This window comes from Leptidea sinapis, chromosome 7 (genome assembly GCF_905404315.1).
Source record: "Leptidea sinapis chromosome 7, ilLepSina1.1, whole genome shotgun sequence".
NCBI classification, from domain to species: Eukaryota; Metazoa; Arthropoda; class Insecta; order Lepidoptera; family Pieridae; genus Leptidea; species Leptidea sinapis.
In genome coordinates, this window is record NC_066271.1 from 648,697 (window position 1) to 670,601 (window position 21,905).

General features: G+C 41.4%; 1 protein-coding gene across 3 annotated transcripts in view; it reads right to left on the reverse strand.

The window, feature by feature from the left end:
- LOC126965511 (prosaposin) overlaps positions 1–21,905 on the reverse strand; it is a 59,909-nt gene that overhangs the window by 25,991 nt on the left and 12,013 nt on the right. Inside the window, exons 7-14 of one of the 3 annotated variants that reach the window (XM_050809153.1) lie at positions 18,213–18,360; positions 13,675–13,872; positions 11,765–11,878; positions 10,646–10,845; positions 10,032–10,129; positions 9,303–9,553; positions 7,764–7,901; positions 4,157–4,291 (exon numbers count right to left, since the gene is read on the reverse strand). In XM_050809153.1, the coding sequence (XP_050665110.1) occupies positions 4,157–4,291; positions 7,764–7,901; positions 9,303–9,553; positions 10,032–10,129; positions 10,646–10,845; positions 11,765–11,878; positions 13,675–13,872; positions 18,213–18,360 (1,282 nt within the window). Of the gene's footprint in view, positions 1–3,524; positions 3,626–4,156; positions 4,292–7,763; positions 7,902–9,302; positions 9,554–10,031; positions 10,130–10,645; positions 10,846–11,764; positions 11,879–13,674; positions 13,873–18,212; positions 18,361–21,905 lie in introns of those variants that run through there. The other 2 variants (XM_050809154.1, XM_050809155.1) reach the window with 2 other exon arrangements.

A 21,905-nucleotide genomic window follows, 5' to 3' on the forward strand; every position in this document is an offset into this window, starting at 1 on the left:
GTAGCTCCTAGTGTGTGTGTGTGTGTGTGTACTCACACTGGCGGGGTCTATCTGCTGCACGAGGAGAGCGATCACTGAGTCGCCGTACTCCGACACGAACTGGCGGCACTCGCCCTCCACTGACTCCGGTAGCTCCTAGTGTGTGTGTGTGTGTGTGTACTCACACTGGCGGGGTCTATCTGCTGCACGAGGAGAGCGATCACTGAGTCGCCGTACTCCGACACGAACTGGCGGCACTCGCCCTCCACTGACTCCGGTAGCTCCTAGTGTGTGTGTGTGTGTGTGTACTCACACTGGCGGGGTCTATCTGCTGCACGAGGAGAGCGATCACTGAGTCGCCGTACTCCGACACGAACTGGCGGCACTCGCCCTCCACTGACTCCGGTAGCTCCTAGTGTGTGTGTGTGTGTGTACTCACACTGGCGGGGTCTATCTGCTGCACGAGGAGAGCGATCACTGAGTCGCCGTACTCCGACACGAACTGGCGGCACTCGCCCTCCACTGACTCCGGTAGCTCCTGGTGTGTGTGTGTGTGTACTCACACTGGCGGGGTCTATCTGCTGCACGAGGAGAGCGATCACTGAGTCGCCGTACTCCGACACGAACTGGCGGCACTCGCCCTCCACTGACTCCGGTAGCTCCTGGTGTGTGTGTGTGTGTGTGTGTACTCACACTGGCGGGGTCTATCTGCTGCACGAGGAGAGCGATCACTGAGTCGCCGTACTCCGACACGAACTGGCGGCACTCGCCCTCCACTGACTCCGGTAGCTCCTGGTGTGTGTGTGTGTGTGTACTCACACTGGCGGGGTCTATCTGCTGCACGAGGAGAGCGATCACTGAGTCGCCGTACTCCGACACGAACTGGCGGCACTCGCCCTCCACTGACTCCGGTAGCTCCTGGTGTGTGTGTGTGTGTGTGTGTGTGTGTACTCACACTGGCGGGGTCTATCTGCTGCACGAGGAGAGCGATCACTGAGTCGCCGTACTCCGACACGAACTGGCGGCACTCGCCCTCCACTGACTCCGGTAGCTCCTGGTGTGTGTGTGTGTGTGTACTCACACTGGCGGGGTCTATCTGCTGCACGAGGAGAGCGATCACTGAGTCGCCGTACTCCGACACGAACTGGCGGCACTCGCCCTCCACTGACTCCGGTAGCTCCTGGTGTGTGTGTGTGTGTGTGTGTGTGTGTACTCACACTGGCGGGGTCTATCTGCTGCACGAGGAGAGCGATCACTGAGTCGCCGTACTCCGACACGAACTGGCGGCACTCGCCCTCCACTGACTCCGGTAGCTCCTGGTGTGTGTGTGTGTGTGTGTGTACTCACACTGGCGGGGTCTATCTGCTGCACGAGGAGAGCGATCACTGAGTCGCCGTACTCCGACACGACCTGGCGGCACTCGCCCTCCACTGACTCCGGTAGCTCCTAGTGTGTGTGTGTGTGTGTGTACTCACACTGGCGGGGTCTATCTGCTGCACGAGGAGCGCGATCACTGAGTCGCCGTACTCCGACACGAACTGGCGGCACTCGCCCTCCACTGACTCCGGTAGCTCCTGGTGTGTGTGTGTGTGTGTGTGTGTGTGTACTCACACTGGCGGGGTCTATCTGCTGCACGAGGAGAGCGATCACTGAGTCGCCGTACTCCGACACGAACTGGCGGCACTTGCCCTCCACTGACTCCGGTAGCTCCTGGTGTGTGTGTGTGTGTGTGTGTGTGTACTCACACTGGCGGGGTCTATCTGCTGCACGAGGAGAGCGATCACTGAGTCGCCGTACTCCGACACGAACTGGCGGCACTCGCCCTCCACTGACTCCGGTAGCTCCTGGTGTGTGTGTGTGTGTGTACTCACACTGGCGGGGTCTATCTGCTGCACGAGGAGAGCGATCACTGAGTCGCCGTACTCCGACACGAACTGGCGGCACTCGCCCTCCACTGACTCCGGTAGCTCCTGGTGTGTGTGTGTGTGTGTGTGTACTCACACTGGCGGGGTCTATCTGCTGCACGAGGAGAGCGATCACTGAGTCGCCGTACTCCGACACGAACTGGCGGCACTCGCCCTCCACTGACTCCGGTAGCTCCTAGTGTGTGTGTGTGTGTGTACTCACACTGGCGGGGTCTATCTGCTGCACGAGGAGAGCGATCACTGAGTCGCCGTACTCCGACACGAACTGGCGGCACTCGCCCTCCACTGACTCCGGTAGCTCCTGGTGTGTGTGTGTGTGTGTGTACTCACACTGGCGGGGTCTATCTGCTGCACGAGGAGAGCGATCACTGAGTCGCCGTACTCCGACACGAACTGGCGGCACTCGCCCTCCACTGACTCCGGTAGCTCCTGGTGTGTGTGTACTCACACTGGCGGGGTCTATCTGCTGCACGAGGAGAGCGATCACTGAGTCGCCGTACTCCGACACGAACTGGCGGCACTCGCCCTCCACTGACTCCGGTAGCTCCTGGTGTGTGTGTGTGTGTGTGTGTGTGTGTGTACTCACACTGGCGGGGTCTATCTGCTGCACGAGGAGAGCGATCACTGAGTCGCCGTACTCCGACACGAACTGGCGGCACTCGCCCTCCACTGACTCTGGTAGCTCCTGGTGTGTGTGTGTGTGTGTGTGTACTCACACTGGCGGGGTCTATCTGCTGCACGAGGAGAGCGATCACTGAGTCGCCGTACTCCGACACGAACTGGCGGCACTCGCCCTCCACTGACTCCGGTAGCTCCTGGTGTGTGTGTGTGTGTGTGTGTGTGTGTACTCACACTGGCGGGGTCTATCTGCTGCACGAGGAGAGCGATCACTGAGTCGCCGTACTCCGACACGAACTGGCGGCACTCGCCCTCCACTGACTCCGGTAGCTCCTGGTGTGTGTGTGTGTGTGTACTCACACTGGCGGGGTCTATCTGCTGCACGAGGAGAGCGATCACTGAGTCGCCGTACTCCGACACGAACTGGCGGCACTCGCCCTCCACTGACTCCGGTAGCTCCTGGTGTGTGTGTGTGTGTGTGTGTACTCACACTGGCGGGGTCTATCTGCTGCACGAGGAGAGCGATCACTGAGTCGCCGTACTCCGACACGAACTGGCGGCACTCGCCCTCCACTGACTCCGGTAGCTCCTGGTGTGTGTGTGTGTGTGTGTACTCACACTGGCGGGGTCTATCTGCTGCACGAGGAGAGCGATCACTGAGTCGCCGTACTCCGACACGAACTGGCGGCACTCGCCCTCCACTGACTCCGGTAGCTCCTGGTGTGTGTGTGTGTGTGTGTGTACTCACACTGGCGGGGTCTATCTGCTGCACGAGGAGAGCGATCACTGAGTCGCCGTACTCCGACACGAACTGGCGGCACTCGCCCTCCACTGACTCCGGTAGCTCCTGGTGTGTGTGTGTGTGTGTGTACTCACACTGGCGGGGTCTATCTGCTGCACGAGGAGAGCGATCACTGAGTCGCCGTACTCCGACACGAACTGGCGGCACTCGCCCTCCACTGACTCCGGTAGCTCCTGGTGTGTGTGTGTGTGTGTACTCACACTGGCGGGGTCTATCTGCTGCACCAGGAGAGCGATCACTGAGTCGCCGTACTCCGACACGAACTGGCGGCACTCGCCCTCCACTGACTCCGGTAGCTCCTGGTGTGTGTGTGTGTGTGTACTCACACTGGCGGGGTCTATCTGCTGCACGAGGAGAGCGATCACTGAGTCGCCGTACTCCGACACGAACTGGCGGCACTCGCCCTCCACTGACTCCGGTAGCTCCTGGTGTGTGTGTGTGTGTGTACTCACACTGGCGGGGTCTATCTGCTGCACGAGGAGAGCGATCACTGAGTCGCCGTACTCCGACACGAACTGGCGGCACTCGCCCTCCACTGACTCCGGTAGCTCCTGGTGTGTGTGTGTGTGTGTGTACTCACACTGGCGGGGTCTATCTGCTGCACGAGGAGAGCGATCACTGAGTCGCCGTACTCCGACACGAACTGGCGGCACTCGCCCTGCACTGACTCCGGTAGCTCCTGGTGTGTGTGTGTGTGTGTACTCACACTGGCGGGGTCTATCTGCTGCACGAGGAGAGCGATCACTGAGTCGCCGTACTCCGACACGAACTGGCGGCACTCGCCCTGCACTGACTCCGGTAGCTCCTGGTGTGTGTGTGTGTGTGTACTCACACTGGCGGGGTCTATCTGCTGCACCAGGAGAGCGATCACTGAGTCGCCGTACTCCGACACGAACTGGCGGCACTCGCCCTCCACTGACTCCGGTAGCACGTCGCACGCGCTCTGGACCGCCTTTTTTATCGCGTCCTGTTAACACAGTGCACACTTATCTCCATTCTTATATCATATATAGGTCTAGATAGAGTCTCTTTTTGGTAGGCATCCGATGAGAACAGGATACGTTTATGATTTTAGTGTGCGTGACAAACTAGGTCTTACACTCGTGATTTGCATTTCATGTTGTGGTAGTGTGTGTGCATTGCTAGAAATAGAGGTTAACTGTCAACATAATTTTTTTTGACGTTTACAGTTGTCATAGTCTATCTAGACGTATAAATGATCTAAGTCTGCATCCTTGCTAGCATTCCACCTACAAAAAAAGCAATTTTAAAAATTTGTCAGTCATTAAAGGCATAAAAGAGCTGTCTTGAAAAAGAAATTACCCCAGGAGGGTACCGGCTCCCTCCCCGAGCACTCTCGCTCGGGCTGCCCTTCGTATTCTGGGGAGGTCACAGAACCGCGCATGACCGAGGACAAACGAGGCAGTAACACCACGGCACCCCGCTCCACGCTCAACGTGGACTTTTGCAATATCAGGGGAATTCACTCCAATTTAAACACCGTCCACCACCACCTTGAGACGCGCAGCCGGCCTTGTGTTTCCTTACGGAGACGCAGATATCTCGACCTAGCGATACGTCATATTTAACGTACCCCGGGTACAAAATTGAGCACAATTTTATGCCTCATGCCGGGGTATGTGTGTACGTTAGGGAGGATATCTGCTGTCACCATCTCGCCAATTTTGAGGGTAGGGACCTGTCCACTCTCTGGCTCCGCGTAGATTTAGAGGACCGCGTCCGCATCTATGCGTGTGTCTACAGGTCCAGGTCGCAGTAGCCGATGTGATACTACAGGGCATGGATATTTTTATACCAAGGTCTGTAGTACCGATCGGTGGCAGATCACAGCTGTGGTTCGATGCGTCAGTTAAAGCAGCATCTGACTGCAAAAAAAAGGCGTATCGAATTTAGGTTGCGGCGCTGGGCACAAAGGATCCAAACTGCATAGTTCTTAAGAGGAAAGACAACCGTGCCTCCAGATTTTTTAATTTTTTGTTTTCGTTGGACGTTAGGAAGTCGAGCAGACCGGATGGCATTTCTCCAATCGTGCTTAGAACGTGTGCCCCTGAGTTGACGCCGGTGCTAACGCGTTTATTCCGTCACTCTTATTCCAAAGGCGTAGTCCCTGACTCATGGAAGTCAGCCCTTGTCCATCCGATCCAAAAAAAGGAGACAGTTCGGATCCGGCAAACTACAGGCCTATTGCTATTACCTCCCTGCTCTCCAAAATCATGGAGAGCATAATCAACCGCCAGCTCTTGGTATATCTAGAAGGTCACCAGTTGATCAACGACTGACAGTACGGCTTTCGCCATGGTCGGTCGGCAGGAGATCTTCTGGTTTACCTAACACATAGATGGGCTGCTGCTATTGAAAGCAAGAGGGAAAGCCTGGCAGTTAGCCTGGATATAGCGAAAGCCTTTGATCGTGTATGGCACAACGCTCCTCTCAAAACTTCCATCATTTGGGCTTGCCGAGAGCTTGTGCAAGTGGACCTCCAGCTTCCTCACTGGGCACAGCATACAGGTCATTGTCGACGGATATTGCTCGAACCCGAAGCCCGTGAATGCTGGAGTGCCCCAAGGCTGTGTGCTATCTCCCACGCTGTTTCTTCTGCATATCAATGATATGTTGGACACCTCCAATGGAATGAGCTTCCTTGTGCGGTGTTTCCAGGACGATACGACATGGGTACCTTCAAAAAAAGCGCGTACACCTTCCTTAAAGGCCGGCAACGCTCTTGTGATTCCTCTGGTGTTGCAAGAGAATGCGGGCGGCGGTGATCACTTAACACCAGGTGACCCGTACGCTCGTTTGTCCTCCTATTCCATGAAAAAAAAAAAATAGTTAATATTTTTATGTATATTTTTTTTTCACTCAAAAACAAACAATAATGAATAAATAATGTAAATTGTAAACTGATCTGTGATCACATATTATTACTTAATACTTTAATGTTTCGAACTCAGACTGACATTTGACAGAGTTGTCAACTTGTCAGTAAGAACGTTAGTAACTTCAGAAATTGACAAGCTAATACATTATCTTGTTAACTCAGTCTACGCATTAGTTACTATATAATTATCTTTAAGGCGACGTCACCAAATGGCCCAACGGAAGACCAGCGTTGGTTTTCAAACCAGCAAATATGCTGAGTTGGGGGACCACTTTGTGGCGAATAGAAAATAATATTTCTCAATTTTGTTTTATGTTTTATTGTACTATATCGTCATGAATAAACTTTTTTCTTTCTTTCTAAAAGGCATAATTGATTGATTCCTTTAGAATTCTTTTTGATGTCATTTCATATATACTAGATACAACTACCGCTTCGATTATTACATTGGTTTTCATTATTTGTGTTTAGGTTACGAGTTGTATAACAATTTAATAACGTGTAAAATAAAAAAAAATAAAGAAGCCTTTCATTTCTGCATTATCTAACAATTAATAAATTTTAGTTAGAATTTTAGTAAAGATTTAAGTAAGAAGAAAAATATGGTTGCGAGAACCCCTCTCAACGAAAGGTGAAGGCCTCCTTCGGAGTTGACCAGTGTTCTTTATCTTTTGCAGTTCGTATCCAGTTGATACCCGCTGTTTTTAAAATGTCGTCAGCCCAGCGCGCGATTGGTGTACCTGATTTTCTATAGCTGTGGTCCTAGCCATGATGCTGTCTTTATGGTCCAGCGATTGTCAGTTAGTCTGGCTAGATGGCCAGCCCATCTCCATTTTAGTTTCTGTAAGTAACTGAGTCCGTCGATGGCTTTGGTTTTCTGTGTTATGGTAGTATGTCAGATTTTTTATATCTTCTTGATTTTCAGAATGCTTCTCTCCATACTTATTTGACTGGTTATGATCTTATTTTTAGTTTCCTCGTAAGCTTCCAAGTTTTGTTTATTTGCACATTAATAACCAGTACCATAAATTAATTAATATATTTTTATTTTTATCCATTACCCTTCAAATTTTGTTAATTTCAAATTTTATTTCTGTATTTTAATTATTTATGATACATTTTTGACGCACAGTTTGACAGTTCTGCAGTGAAATTATTCCATTACAAAAACAGGGAAAAACTAAATACATAATTATAAACAATTTGTTTAACACTAGACCCTATTTCTGGGAATAATTATACAAATGAAATTTGTAACCATAATTTATGAACGATGCGGGACTCGAGCCCGCGCCTCTCAGACTCCGTTCGAGCGCTCTTACCAACGAGCCAACCGTTCGAGTGACGCAAGGATCGTACATTTTGGTATATCCTGTTCAATTGTCAGGTTGGGGCTCCATCTACAGGATCTATCTTAAAGTTGATAACCCGCTCAACCCCAATAATAACATATTAGGAAATTGACTTGAGATGTCGCTTTTTGTAGGATGCTGAGATTTTTGAAGCAAACAGTGCTGGAAAAGATTTAAAGAGAACTCACCTCGGTGTGATCGTCGCTCAGCTCCACCTGAATGTAGTGCAGGAAGTACTGGCAGAACGAGCACACGGCCTCGTTCTGAGTGGTCGCTGGCAGCCGCACGAACATTCTCTCGATGGGGAGCGGAGCGGGTGTCACCTGCTGACCATACAGACAAGTATTAACTTAAATACTTACATCATTTATACGTCTAGATGCACTGTGACTGCTGTGGAAACATCGACAAAAATTGAGGTTGACAGATAACCTCAATTTTGAGCAATGCACGCACACTAACACAAAATGAAATACAAATCGCGAGTGCAAGACGTAGCTTACCACTAGCTAGCTACTCTAGCTGCAAGAGGCTCTATCTAGGCGTACAAATGATCTAAGATTTAATATTTGAATTAATTATTGAATATCACCCTCGTGTAAAGGTCGAATAAGGGAGTGCGATCCGTCAATACAATATTTACCAAGTAAATTTATGCACATTTGAGTTAATGACACAATTAATTTGATTATTTTATTAAATAACTAAAATATAAAAATTGCGTGCGTACAAAGTACACATGTCAGAAATGAAATATGAACCTCTTAAACTGCATAATATGAAATCCTGGTACATGTCGCTAGAATGACACATGATTCAATCGCTATGAAAGACATTACTATCACCACTACCATATTTATGTTCACCTGGTGTCTCTGGTTCTATCCCTATCTCGCAAATAAAAAATTGTATGGCAATGGCACTATGACAAAACTGAGGTGTGACGTCACATTTCAATATGGCTATCTCTGTTTTATAAGACATTTAAAAATCCTTATAAGTTTATTGTTTTTTTGATCAATTTAATTAGATTTTCATAATTGTATTTTTTACTAACCGAGTTTCAAAAATGATTTTGAATAAAATCAAATTTTTGATATGAGTAAAATACTCAATAATGATTACTTATGTTGTTATTATCATATACGCTGTGTATACCTAAGTAAGATATATATAAGTATTAAATATTGGATATTTTCAAATTATAAGTAGTCATAGTATTGTATAGCTAGTTGGTTACGCAATAAAAAAAATGTTTTAACTTTATGAACAAACGTAGACAGTAGTATTTCGTATAGAACAAATTACGACAATTTATTTTGTTCTACTTCTAATTATTGTTATCGATTGTAGATATTATATAATAACTATTACTTCTGCCATAGTGTTGTTCGGGCCAGTGACAGATATTGAAGTTTGCTAACATAATATCTTTTTTTATGAAAATAAGGGACAAGACGAGCAGGTCGTTCAGCTGATGGTAATTGATACGCCCTGCCCATTACAATGCAGTGCCGATCAGGATTTTCGCACGCGTCACCTTGAGACATGAGATGTTAATTCTCATTTGCCAAGTAATTACACTAGCTACGGCGCCCATCAGACCTAAACACAATAATGCTTGCACATTACTGCTTCACGGCAGAAATAGGTGCCGTTGTAGTACTAATAATGTAGCCAACATCCTGTGCAAAGGAGCCTCCCACTGGTATATAAATCTTCCTCACCTCGGGTTTGATATAACTATTGGCTTCATCTTGCCCGATCAGCTTGTTCGGCAGAGTGACGGCCTTCACGGCCAGCTCCCGGGGCAGCAATGGCGCCACCGGCACAACCACGCGGTCTCCGCAGATACCAATGAGCCGGCAGATCTTGTCCGCCTTCAGCTCGGACACCAGGTAGTAGTACACCGTCGAGTGATACTGTTCTACTAGCTGTAGACATTCGGATTTGAAGTTTCCTGTGTGCTTGCAGAGACCTGAGAATAATACCACAAACATGTCTCTCATCATCATATCAGCGGGAAGACGTCCACCGCTTGAGGTATCATTGTTTAAGTTATTAAGACGTCTCGATCATGGCGGCTCCCTTTATGGAGCGACTATTTATCGTTAAAATTAAAACAATTTTTCTTAACATAAAGTGGAATTATTTTGAGGAAATAAAAATACCAGTTGGCTATCGAATCTCTACTATCATTTAAGAATATATTTACAAAAAAATCGAAGAATAGCCTATTCTATCCTCTTATTCTCTAATAAAAACTTACAGCTGACCATCATATATTTGATTTCTTAACTATTCTACATAGCATTTGTTGGTACTTAAAAACTAGCGGTGTACAATCAATAAATAAGATGGTCTGTCTGATGTCTGTAATGGTGGTAAAAGTTCTCATACCTTCTACTAGGCGATTATTAGTTGGAGAAGTATTTTTTATAATTTATAAGAATTACCTGTTAGGACCTTGTGGAACTCGACTTCCGACGTGTTGGCGACCAGAGTGTCTCGCATGTGGTTCACGACTTGTTCGCAGAACTCGCACGGCACGTCACTGAGAGATACTATCATATATAACCAGGCTAACACAACAGACTTACTAACGTATATGCCCATCATATGGGTCTTTCATTACGTCTTATAATAAAAGCTAGTTAAACCCCGCATTGGCTCATTCTTACGATATGAGAGCGACCTTCTAAAAAAAAACAGGCGACATGACAGAAAACAAAAAGATGGAAGACAATGAAAGAAATATTAGAACTGGTAGGGATATAAATAAGAAGGGATGTAAATAATAACGTTGTATACACATACAAATACACGTTGTATATAAGGACATCAATATAATATCATTCAGTCTGAGAGAGGAACGGCAAAAATGTGTAGTACAGCGACAATGGCTATCTTGCCACTTCTTTTCAATAAACTCAACCTATCCAAAGTGGTGGTAAATAGAAAAATTATTAACTCTGTCATGCATAGCTGTCGTTTTGTGACCAACATTACTAAATATTGTTATAGTCCTGCGAGGAATTACAGATTTTGATAAAGCGTTCGATATTCTCACTCGGTAGCCTTCAGCTCTGCCTGCTGATCTTCGGGATAGACGTAGAGGTCGTGACTGTGTTGCAGCAGCGAGCACTGGCCGTTGATATGGCACACGTCGCCGGGAGTGAAGTCTTTCTTCAGTGCTTCGACGATATTCTCGTAGTACTTGAAGACCAGCATCGAACAGGAATCCGAGAGGGAGCCGACGTTGCGACAGATCTAGTCAATTAGTTATTAAATTTAATAAATCACAACTGATACGATTCAAGGGCCCTTAAGCATAGAACATGCTTCACCTTAACACTTTAAAGCGCAATTTTTTATTTTTAAAAAAGAAAAATATTTAAAAAAAGAAGAAAAAACCTGAAAGATATTTTAAAAAATCTCAAATACTTACTAACAAAATTAAGCAAACCATGAAAAAACTTTATATATATTACACATGGCTATTAAAATGTAACAATAAAAAAGTCTATTATTATTGATCGTGTAATTCGAAGAAGCAATTGTTTTCTTATTCAATTATAGCAGAGGCTAACACGACATTTCACACGTAAGTGTAAGTATATCTCTTACAATTAGGGTACTTACACCTTGTTCGTTCACCGAACTTCTGCCAATGGTGAATTTTATATTGACGTGTATCTTTAGGCGCCGTCGTTCGTGGAGGTTTCCCATAATAAGGTATAAATCCAAGGTTAAGTAATGTTTCAGCCAATTCAAGTCTAAAGTTGAACATATTTAAATATTGTGTGTTTGGTTTTTCTTACCATTCATTATTTTGTCCATCAACCACAAGAGTTGATTATGGTTTATAACTTCTATTGCTCCTAGTTCGTGTAATATGTTATCTATCTTCCAATGAAGCCGTATCGCATAATTAACCTGCTCTACGTCTACAATGCAGTGCCGCTCAGGATTAAACCCAAACATTTTACCCAGTAATTTTACTAGCTACAGCGCTCTTCAGAGCGAAACACAATAATGTTTATACATTCTTCTTGACGGCAGAAAAAGGCGCCGTTGTGATTTCCATAATACTACAAGATACAATCTCAATGACAAGTCGCAACATGAAATAAGTAAAATATTTAAAACTAACAAAATAAACTGGCGCGATATGCGACTCAAAACTAACCTGCAGTAAGCTGACAAGGAAGTCCTCGTAGCTGGTCTCTTCGAACCGTTTCCTCAAGATTCCGATGGTCTTGTGACAGTTGGAACAGCTCTCGTGGAGTCGCATTGTGGCGCTCTGTTTAACAAACACATTATGTATTCATTCATTAAACCACTATACTGGTAAGCTATTCTATTGCGATACAAGCAAAATATACTTCTACTTATATCATCTATTCTACATATACAGTACAATCGAAACAATTTCTGGAACATTAAGTTTTAGTGACATTTTTATTGGCAAAAGTAGTATGCTTCCTGCCTTGTGGTATTTCTTCTTGTGGCCCTTCAAAATCTTCCAGTTTAAAACTATAAAAATGTAGAAATTTGTAGCCACTTTAGTTGGTCCTTATCTGATACCAACTAGGTTTTTATTGCTTGTTTCGGTGAGCACCAAATGTACAAGTGTTCATGTACCAACAATAAGTATTAAGTTTTTTTTAAACTTTGTTATTCAAGTAGTATGTTAGTTTTTATTTATTAAATCCTGCCGTAAACTATAAGGACTCGGTCAACATCATCATTCATCCGGCAACGATAAACTATTACGGCCATGGCCGCGCGGTTTTAGATTCCTACTTTCCGCCTGTAAGTCAATAGTTATATGGGGCGCCACGAGTTAGCGATTGGTCGGCCGCTGTGGGGTGTCATCCTCAGGAGCAAAACAAAACAATGACGAAGATGCCAAGTATTCATTCAACAGTACATATGTTGTTTAAATGTAAAATTTATTATTTCAAAATCTTTCACGCAAGCAGAATTCTTTTTCACAAGTATGTAAGATAAAAGACTATTATTATTTCTAAAATAATATATCCATTATCAATTGTTTTGTTAACGTTCTTTATATCTAATTTAAAAATATTATATACAATTATTTGAAACTAATTTACAAACGCCCAATTTTTTTGGAAAGATCGAATTGAATTTTTCCACACATTAAGCATTTGGCGGATCAACAGCTCCTGAAGGGAAGGAAATTTAGCGGAATTAATACTAATTAAGTATATCTTAAAATAACTGGATATTATGCTTAATATTATACTCTGGTGTTCGCTGTAAGTTATATAGAGATGTACCGTTATATTATTTCAAGCCATTTTTGAGACCAATGAAGTTTTAAGGAATTTTTGGAAATGACATAGTCCTTCAAACATGACGGCATCTAATATTATGCATTAATGACTCAGCCACTACCATGTATAACTCATAAGAAACTATTAAACTATATTATATTATAGCCCGACTAACTGGTGATAGGTGCACTTCGCTTCACATTAACCAAATAATGTTTACATATCAAAATTTAAAGTTTATTTTGTTGATTATGAAATTTGTAGAAGGTTAATTATTACAATAATTATAATTTTGTTTTTGGATATTCTCGCAATTGAAATAAAAGAAAAATTATGGTCTCGAATCGAAATAGTTTGTATCGTATCTCTCAAGTTAGATCAAACTGCACACAGTGAGCAAAATATAATTAAAATCTTGTAAATATATTATTAGTTAGTTAGCAGACCAACAACGTGACACGAAATTGTTATAAACGATGATATTTTATACACAATATAAATTATAAAGAGATTCGCAGATTCACATTACTTAAAGACAATTGAAGCACAATTATCTCTTTAGTCGTGTGTCAACTATCACTGTCCGAATCAAGTCTAAACTGAATAAATAATGTTTTACATTGCTGGTAATTGACAAAGAATATTTTAAACAAAGGCAATGTATGGATATAGCAGTCAACGGTTATTATTGTGTAGGTAATTTGTGACACGTTCCATATTTCGGCTTTGTTTTTATATGACGTGACTTGTCTAATGTACAGAAGGTTATTATAGATAACAATAATTTTCAACTCACGTAGTCCTCCAAGAGTCTGTCGATCCTGGCATTGTTACACAGGCCGGCCACACTGCACACTTGATCAGGGTTCATCTCGGAAGACAACGTCTCCACCAGCTCCGGAACAAACTCGTCCGCTAACTTGATACACTCGCGCGTCACCAACTTGATCGGTATCAACTTGCATTCTCCCTCGAACACTTCCTTCAGCTCTTCCTGATAAAGTTTAATTATATAACTTCATTACAGAAAATGTTCAAAACAAATATACTATGAACTTCAAAAGAATTTTTAAAAACATTTGTGTGGGAAAGATTACTTACTGTATGTATTATAATGATACCACAGATTAGGAATGGAGTGACCGCTACTTAATGGTTGTGTTTAATAAATTCTTTATTACGATATTGTTCATTCTTCAAACAAAATATAGCGCGAAGCCTACTCAAAACTTAACGTTTAAATACAACGTCACACAATGACAAAGTTTTTAGTGAAAAATTGTTCTAATAACAGCATATCCAAACTAAAAAGGATGGTGTCGTATTTCAGGTAAGTGCTCCTTTAAATTAACAAAATTACTTGACGTTTTCAATCATTTTGCTAAATAATAACATTTCAATTATTAAAACAATATGTTTTTGCTCGTGTTCGCGTCCGACTAGCGCGTGACGTAATGTTACTACTTTCAATGAGAGTATACAATAGACTTTGGACATTGCTGCCAAGAAATAAGGTGTTAATTTGAATGAATGTTTAAATGTTATTTGTATACATATATACAACGCCGCTACAAAATTAATTGACGACCTTTTTAAGTCTTCGAGTCTAGTTGTTTATAGTACGTCAATGCACGAGGCATCATTTTCAATTTGACTTCACACACTTTTTCGATTCAAAACAGGAATCTAATTACCTATCATTGAACATCGAAACCTTTTCAAAATCATTGTGGCTGAGTCCTGAGAGTAACTGTCACATAACATTCAGGGTCCGGGTTGCCTTGGTGTCATGGCTCCATTCCCAAGGAGTGCTATCATTTAGTAACTTGTGTTTGTTTAGGCTTGTATTACACATCCGTTTTTTAAACAAATTCTTTATTACATGTATATTTTGTACTTTTGGTAACTAAGTCGAGTGAACCGTAGTAGTAAGACTATCAAGTTTATATCAAGAGCAATAGTAAAGTATATTTATATAAAATTCACTAATGAGCCTGTGTAGTGTGTACTAACATTATCAACAATATATTTCAGTCAACATATTGTTGTTTCTTAACATTTTTCGTAATACAAATATCGTATTAATATCGTCATTGGCCCATTATAATAAGCGTTCATTAGTGCGATGAGGACAGCTGCAGCTCCGACTAAAACAACCGCGTTGGCGACAGTTTCATCAAACAAAATTAAACCTAATCCTAACAAAATGTTGTAGACTGAAAGGTAATGGACATATTATGTTGTGGGACTCTTTTTAATTATTTGTGTTATTGTTGTTGTATGTCTATACTAGTCCTGCGTCTGTGGCTTGTCATATGATTAAAGTTTTAATCATTTGTGAAGTACGCTAGCACTTACAATAAAAAGAAAATAAAAAAAATAAAAACACAGAGAAACATATTAAGATGATGTTAAACTTATATGAAAATAATTTTGATCCAGGGCTAAAAGCCAAGGAGAAAATAGTCCTTTTATGGCAGTAATGGACGAGACGAGCAGAACGTCCGGCTGATAGTAATTGATACGCCCTGCCCATTACAATGTAGTGCAGCACAGGATTCTTGAAAAACCCAATAGTTCTGAGTGGCACTACTAATTGCGCTCGTCTCATTGAGACATAAGATGTCTCATTTGCCCAGTAATTTCACTAGCTGCGACGCCCCTTCAGACCGAAACACGATAATGCTTACACATTACTGCTTCACGGCAGAAAAAAGGCGCCGTTATGGTACCCAAAATCTAGCCGTCATCCTGCAAAGGAGCCTCCCACTGGTATCTGATATAATGGATAACCTTTTTATGGAAAAATACCCGCAAATATTTAATGTTAATGGCCTGCATCAAATTACAGATGGTATTTATTGAATATATATAATAATATGCTAACATTCGAGAACAGTCAAGCAGTCTTGTTTTGTCTGTTTGTTGTGGGTTATCGGTCAACGACTCGGAATGACTTTGACCCGTCCGCGCCGGTCACAGTAATGTAAACATGCATATAATAAATATGTTTCATTTAATGATAGCAACAATTATTAAGTTTATATTCTATAAACTATGTACTCAGATTTATAGCCATCAAACAAAGATTTTATCAAAGGTAACTCTTTAAATAGTTTTTTTTTTATATTATTTAAATAAATAATATATTATATTTATTTTATTTATAAGAAAAGAAAAGTTTTTAAACATAGGTCAGTAAAACATTACACTGTAATATATTTTTTTTATGAAAGTGTGGGGAACATGAGCGTACGGGCCGGGCCACCTCATGTTAAGTGATCACTATTTTATATTTTTATTATTCATACGGAAATTTACCGTTAAGGACAATAAAGTCCTCACAGTAATTGACTACAATACAACTAGTACTAATGTAAAGCTCTACGCTAACGAACAATTATACAATTAAATCATCTTATTTATGGAAGTGTATGACATACGAGCGTAAGGGTCACCTGCTGTTAAGTGATCACCGCCTTCCACATTCACTTGCAACACCAGAGGAATAACAGGAGCGTTGCCAGCATTTAAGGAAGGTGTACGCGCTTTTTTTGAAGGTATTCATGTCGTATCGTCCCGGAAACATCGCACAAGGAAATTCATTTCACAGCTTTGTATTTACGTGGAAGAAGGTGACTTGAAAACCGCACTGTGGAGGAGCGCCAAAAATACAGATTGTGGGGATGATATCGTAACTTGTGGCGTGTCGTGAGAAGATTGAATCTCATCTCTAATGTAATAATAAATAATCTCTCTCACGATTCCAATAGATATAGACCGAAATACGGCTGCAATAAAGTATGATAATATAATAGAAGCTGCGTTAAATGTTTGAAGATTGTACTGAAATACAGCAACAGTAGGTATAACAACAGAGCAGTTCTCATTTCATTCAACGTTACTGAAGTGGTGAATTGGTGATATACGAGGGCGGCACTGAAAATTTCGGGAATCAAGGAAGTGACACAACATTACTATTTAAAAATGTATTTATTGCTTTTCGAAGCATTCTCCGCGAAATTTGACACATTTTTCCATACGATGAAACCAATCATTGAAGCAACCATTCCATTCGGAAGTTGGGATCTCCAAAATGGCCGTTTTGTAGGCGTCCACAGCTTCTTCAGGTGATGAAAATCTCTGACCACGCAATTTATTATTTATTTTAGGGAAAGTATAGAAATCATGAGGGCTTAGGTCGGGGCTGTACGGCGGATGGTCTAATAATTCTATGTTTTCTTGCTCTAAAAAACTCTTTTGTTCTGTGCGCGGTGTGAGAACTCGCATTGTCGTGATGGAGGATGATGCGGCGGTTGCAGTTCTCTTTACGGAGTTCAGAAACGACCTGTGGCAAACAAATGCTAGCATACCATTCTGCATTAACCGTTCTTGGTCCCTCAAGAGGAATAGTCGCAACATGGCCGGTTTTGGAGACAAACGTGGCCACCATTTTTTTTGCAACACTCCGTGAACGAACAATTTTAGTTGGCTTTAACTCATTTTCAAACTCGTGACTGGTTTTTGTTTCGGGTTCGTACGCGTATATCCAGGATTCGTCACCTGGTACGATGTTGTATACAGCATTTGAGAATCCTGCGTGGAATCTTTCGAGAGTTCTGACGCACCAAGTAACGCGAGCCGCTTTTTGCTCTTCGCAGAGCAAATGCGGTATCCATCGGGAAAACAACTTTTTAAACCTAATTGTTCATGCAAGATTATTTGTATTTGACTCATGCCAATGTCTAAAGTTGCCTGAATTTCGCGGTATGTAACATGTCGGTCTTCCTCAATCAGCTTACGTACAGCATCAACGTTATCTTTGGTGACTGCAGTTTTTGGACGACCTTGACGGGGATCATCACTGAGCTTGACACGTCCACGTTGACATTCAGCAAACCAGCGATAAATTGTGGTTTTGGATGGGGCTTCATCACCAAATGCAGAAATCATCCGGTCAACACACTGTTTTTGTGTTAAACCACTTCGAAAGTCATAATAAATCATCGCTCTAGAATTTTCTCGAGTCAATTCGATTTTCTCAACGACTAAACAAGTTTGACAAGACCTTGTGAGAAGACCGAGAATCTTTTTTTAAATAAATAAATGGTATTCGATTTTAAAACCCAGGAGTTTTCAATTAAAAAGATTTTAATATGACAGGAACAATGGAAATATTCCATTCCCGATACTTTTAGTGCAGCCTATGTATAGCTATATTATAACATTAATATTCACATTATGTTATTTTTAAAGCTGAGACAGTAAATTATGTTTGATATTATTAATATCTGTAGTAATAATACCAGTTTTAATTATTTATTATGTTGTTACCTGTGTCTCATTACTCTGTAGCTGATCCCGCGCCTGTGTCACCATGTCCTTGCAGATCTTGCAGATGCTGTCCTCATCCCGTGGCAGCTCCATCTTGGACCAAACACGCTGGACGCAGTGGGGAGTTGCGTTGCATTCGCGGCCAGTGCTGCGACAGACAGATATTGTGTTATAGAAACATCCTGAAAAACATCAACTCAAATCATCTCCTGAGGATTCCTCGTGGAGAAGTGAAACACGTGGAGGATTGATAAAAGATAAAACTTAGCGGAATTTACACTCAAACAAACTTAAAAATGGGATAATTATGGATTTCCGCAATATAACGCATAATGAATGAAGTTTCTGAAAATATTTATTTTATCTATTGTTTCCAAATAGTGTTTTTGAAGTCGGTTGTTTTTTTGTTAAAAAACTTTTTTGAAGTCGGTTAAAAAAAATATATATCCCACACTTGTCGTCATTTTAGTGGAAGAATGCAACAAACGAGCATACGGGTCACCTGGTGTTAAGTGATCACCGCTGTCCACATTCTCTTCTAACACCAGAGATATCAAAGGAGCGTAGTCGCTTTTGCAATGTCTTCTACATGCTATTTTTTAGGGCCCCAAGTCGTTAAAAACACCACACAAGTGACTACATTTATAGCTTTATAAAATATAATTATTATATTCAATTAGTCAAAAGAATAGAAAATCAAAATGTATGATACTTAAATTTAAACGTAGTTTTTTTTATTATGTTAAATATTTGCGTGTTAATTAATAAAACTTATATATTATTAAAATAGACTCTATAAACTATTTTTTTATACGAAAATTTCACTTATTTGAACTCTAGGATTATTGCAACAAACTAAAATAGAGCCCACCACATTCATCAACAATTTCATTATAAGTCATTTCATACCCTTTATTATTTACAAGTAAAACTATTTAAATTTGAAATTGATACTGCTTTATCGGTTTTGTGTTGCTTTACGAATATCACAATAATCATTCATTTTACTGTAATCGATAGATAATGCCGTTTAATATATCACCTAGATCGTGTCGATTAACATAAAAAATGTGTAAAACAGTTGAATGTTTAAAAACAGCTAACGATTTCATTAAGCATTACCAATGTTTTTTAAGTAGTTTGTGTTTAAGTAATTAGCTTAATTAAGTGTTATCAGGTTGGTACGCGTTGTTATCACTTTATATAACCAGACCTTTTTAAATTATTTGATGTTTCATTAAAAAGCTTCACTATTGTTTTTAAATGTTTCTAAAGTTATTTGTAATTATTGAAAGATATAAAATAATTGTTTTATGTTGACCTTTTGACGGCTTTTTCTTACAGAAGTGTATTTCTGGTTTAAGAGTTAAACAAAAGAGTTTCTACCCACAGATTAATAAAAAACAAAATCGTGTATTTAATTTATTTCATGTTTTTTTCTCCAACAACTTGTCTCAATATATTCCCACTTCCCTGTAGATCGGACTGGATCGGAGACGCGCGATAACGACATTTGAACCAATATGGTTATACCAAATATATAATATTTCTACTATATTATATGTTTTAAGTTGTCAACTCGACCATCTCCCAACAAGTGACGTTCGGTCTTCTTACAACAACACACATCATAAGATCGAAACGGAACTATATTCGTAACTGCACCGTCCATTTGTGTTACAATAATACGAAATGTATCTTTTTGACTTAAGATCACTTAGATCCTATTCTCGATTTGTTACGAGAATAGAGCTACTAGAGACCAGGATCGATAGCTTAAGAAACCGAAAAAAAAATATTAGAATGAAACCCATTGGAAATGGATTAGAATATAACAAAAAAGTAAAAATAAATTACGGGCGATCTGACATCCTATACATAGAATAAATAAATAAATTCTTAGTCTATAGTTTTAAGTGACTAATATTATAAAACACTACTATTTTCTGAATATCCCGAGATTTTTCAATGTTATGGTAATGTTTTGTGAGGAGGTGGTGAGAATGTCGCGGGTCGTGATCCTCATCCAATTAAAGCTGACAAATACTCGCAATGATCGTGTGACCACCGGCAACAGTCGCATCAGAAACAAATCGCACAATTGAAGGAAGTTGCTAACACCGACCTCAATAAATATTATTGCAAACGATATCGAGCAGTGAGCGGCGACCGAAGACCGTGACTCAATGTGTTTATGTAATTGTAATATCACGCCATTTTACGGCTTATTCCGAACCAGGTGACTCAATGTTTACTGGTACTACTAATGACATAGTGATATGCGGTTACAGCTAATCATAAAGAAACTGAATAGACAATGTGTTTAGGTACCTAGTGATTCTTCAATCGTCACCCGGACTTTGTTATGATAATAAGGGCCGAGACGAGCAGGACGATCAGTTGATGGTAATTGATACGCCTTGCCCATTACAATGCAGTGCCGCTCGAATTCTTGAAAAACCCAAAAATTCTGAGCGGCCCAAACGGCCCTTAAACGTCTCATTTGCCAAGTAATTTCACTAGCTAAGGCGCCCTACACCCTACTGCTTCACGGCAGAAAAGGCGACATTGGGTACCCATAATCTAGATGGCATGCTGGACAAAGGAGCCTCCCACTGATAAACTGACTACTGAACTAGGGGTCCCGGGTAGTCTCGTGCCAGATTTTGGCGAGACAACACGCCCTGAGGATGCCTCGTGTAGAGGCGAAACACGTGTCGAATTGTTTTAAAAACAAATATTGGCGGAATTAACACTAAAGAAAACTTAAATCATTTGTATAATTATGGATTTCCGCAAAGTAACGCCTAATTCAATAAGTATAACTGTATCAAAGTGCGTCATTGACTATTATTATCTTCAGTATTAAAGTGACCTATAACACTTTTCTCGCTTGTCGAGGTGAAAAGTTGTATGTTTCACACGAGAGCAAATTTTTTTTTGTCTCGTGCCTTTTAATCACTCACTACCTCAGTAGTCTATATTAGAATTTAATTCTAGAGTACTTCGCCAAATCGTGATTTAAAGTCGGCACTCGCAGCAAAAAATAACTTTGCTCACTTGTTGAACAAATAACTATTCTTAATGATACCACAGACTGGGAATGGAGCGAACGCCCTCAGGCTAAATAATATAAATTTGATCGATACGACATATTATATTATATATAATATTAACTAGCTGCCTCGACAGACGTTGTTCTGTAGATAAAAAAAAAATTGTTTTATAGGAAATTGTCAATAATATTTCAAAACATCAAGAATTATTTCGTAAAAATGATCCCTGTTCTTATAATGCAATTGTTTCAAAGCGGAACTGTCAAACCGTGCGTCACCAAATTCTCTCATAGAAAATATGTCCATACAAAACAAATATTTAAAATTAAAATAATTATGGGTCCCAAATCTAAATAAAAACTATCCTATCTCTCAAGTTGGACCAAACTGCACTCCGTGAAGTAATCCCCTTTGAAATCCGTTAATTCGTTTAGGAGTCCATCGCGGACAAACAACGTGTCACATAATTTATATATACTAAGATTAAATAAAGTAAAATAAATCTTTCAGTTAGCTCAGTGGAAGAGCGCTCACGCGGAACGTGAGAGGTCGGGGATTTGAGGCCCGCATGGTACATACATTTATTTAATTTGTATAATTAAGGTACAAATAATCTAACTGCTTGCTAACACATACT